The sequence below is a fragment of the Phytophthora parasitica genome (assembly GCF_000247585.1).
Source record: "Phytophthora parasitica INRA-310 unplaced genomic scaffold supercont2.46, whole genome shotgun sequence".
Taxonomy (NCBI): domain Eukaryota; phylum Oomycota; class Peronosporomycetes; order Peronosporales; family Peronosporaceae; genus Phytophthora; species Phytophthora nicotianae.
Genome location: NW_008649032.1, coordinates 402,259 through 403,618, shown reverse-complemented (window position 1 = coordinate 403,618; position 1,360 = coordinate 402,259). Strand labels below are relative to the sequence as shown.

The following is a 1,360-nucleotide window of genomic DNA, read 5'->3' as shown; positions in this document are numbered from 1 at the left end:
CCCCTCCACGCGATTCTGTTCGCTCGTTTTCATTCGGTTCATCATCAGTCTGTTTAGGCCGCTGTCCCAGTATTGTCTTCCTCAGCACCTTACCGTCACAACTTTGCCACGCAAACCCCTGTTGCAAGCGGCCTCCTAGACCCAGTCCAGTTTCTGTCTTAAAGTTTTCTTCTTTGGCTACGTTCGTGAACTTGGAGAGTGACGACGATACTACCCTTCGGGGTTTAGGACGCGGATTCTGACGCTGGTTATCTTCCTGTACAACCATTTCGTCTCTAGCGACTGCTTCATATAAATCCTCTTTGTCCCCGGAACTTGTTGCATTAGCGGCTTGGGCCTCAGGGTTGACTACATCGCATTCGACAATGACTGCATCCCGTGTACAAGTATTCTCCTCAGTTACAGCAGAATTATCCATCATACGTTCACTCGACCTCCGCTGCAGCTCAACCGAGTTTTTCTGAAATCCACCAAAAGAAAATATTGACTTGGTCAGGTATGGCTTCATGTCCGTAATATCGCGGTAACCGGAGAATCGAAGAGATACAGGTTGAAATTTGTCTTGATCAAGCTCATCATCGCGTATGGTATCCTCATCGTCCACCACAGCCCCAGACTGATTATCTGTCACCTTCTGGTTGTAGGAATCCCTGCTATATCTCTTCGAATCCGTAGATCGAGTCACCAGGTGTATCTGGTTGGAGTCGCTAGCACTTGGACGGACTGAGGTGCTATTCGTAGAGCTGTTCGAGGACTTTAAGACGCTATTCGCCTTATGCTGGTTCCTATTATCTTTAGCGACTTCATGTCGAATTGAATCACGCTCTTCCTCTTGCTGATTGTATGATTTAGCTCCCATTATCACTGCCCAAACGTTGTATGTCGATCCGTTCTCTCGTAGTATCGGTAGTTCCTCGTACATCTTTTTGATCAAATCCCCCACGCTCTTAACAACTTTCACACGACCAGGACACACGTATAGTAAGATCTGACGTTTTCTTCTATCGCCCACGTCGTCGCTGCAGTCCAGAGGAAACCAAATCACAGCTTGTCCACCCGCTGTTTGTGATGACGCTGACAACACGATACACGTATCCGTTTCACTCATTGCTGCTCGATCTTCTAGCTCCTCGATCTCGATACTCAGTGTATCCTCCACAGTCCCGTTGAAATCCCACGTCAAGTCAGCGACTTCAAGTTCCTGTAGCGGGGACTGTCGACACAACTTGTTGCTCTCCTTGCTCTGCAAAGTCTTGAGAAGTTTCCGAACGTCAACATGGCTGCCACACTCGCTATTCTTCGCTACTTGCTGCCCACATCGATGTGCTTCCACAACCATCGGCGCCAGCACGGACTTCGT

The 1,360-nt window shown here is 48.5% G+C and overlaps 1 protein-coding gene across 1 annotated transcript; it reads right to left on the bottom strand.

The window, feature by feature from the left end:
* Positions 1-135: 135 nt before the first annotated feature.
* Positions 136-1,339, bottom strand: PPTG_15306 (hypothetical protein; the record flags this gene model as incomplete). Its single annotated transcript, XM_008912357.1, has 2 exons — positions 136-153; positions 215-1,339. 2 exons carry the CDS (start codon positions 1,337-1,339, stop codon positions 136-138), a joined length of 1,143 nt encoding a protein of 380 aa, XP_008910605.1.
* Between the last annotated feature and the right edge of the window lie 21 nt (positions 1,340-1,360).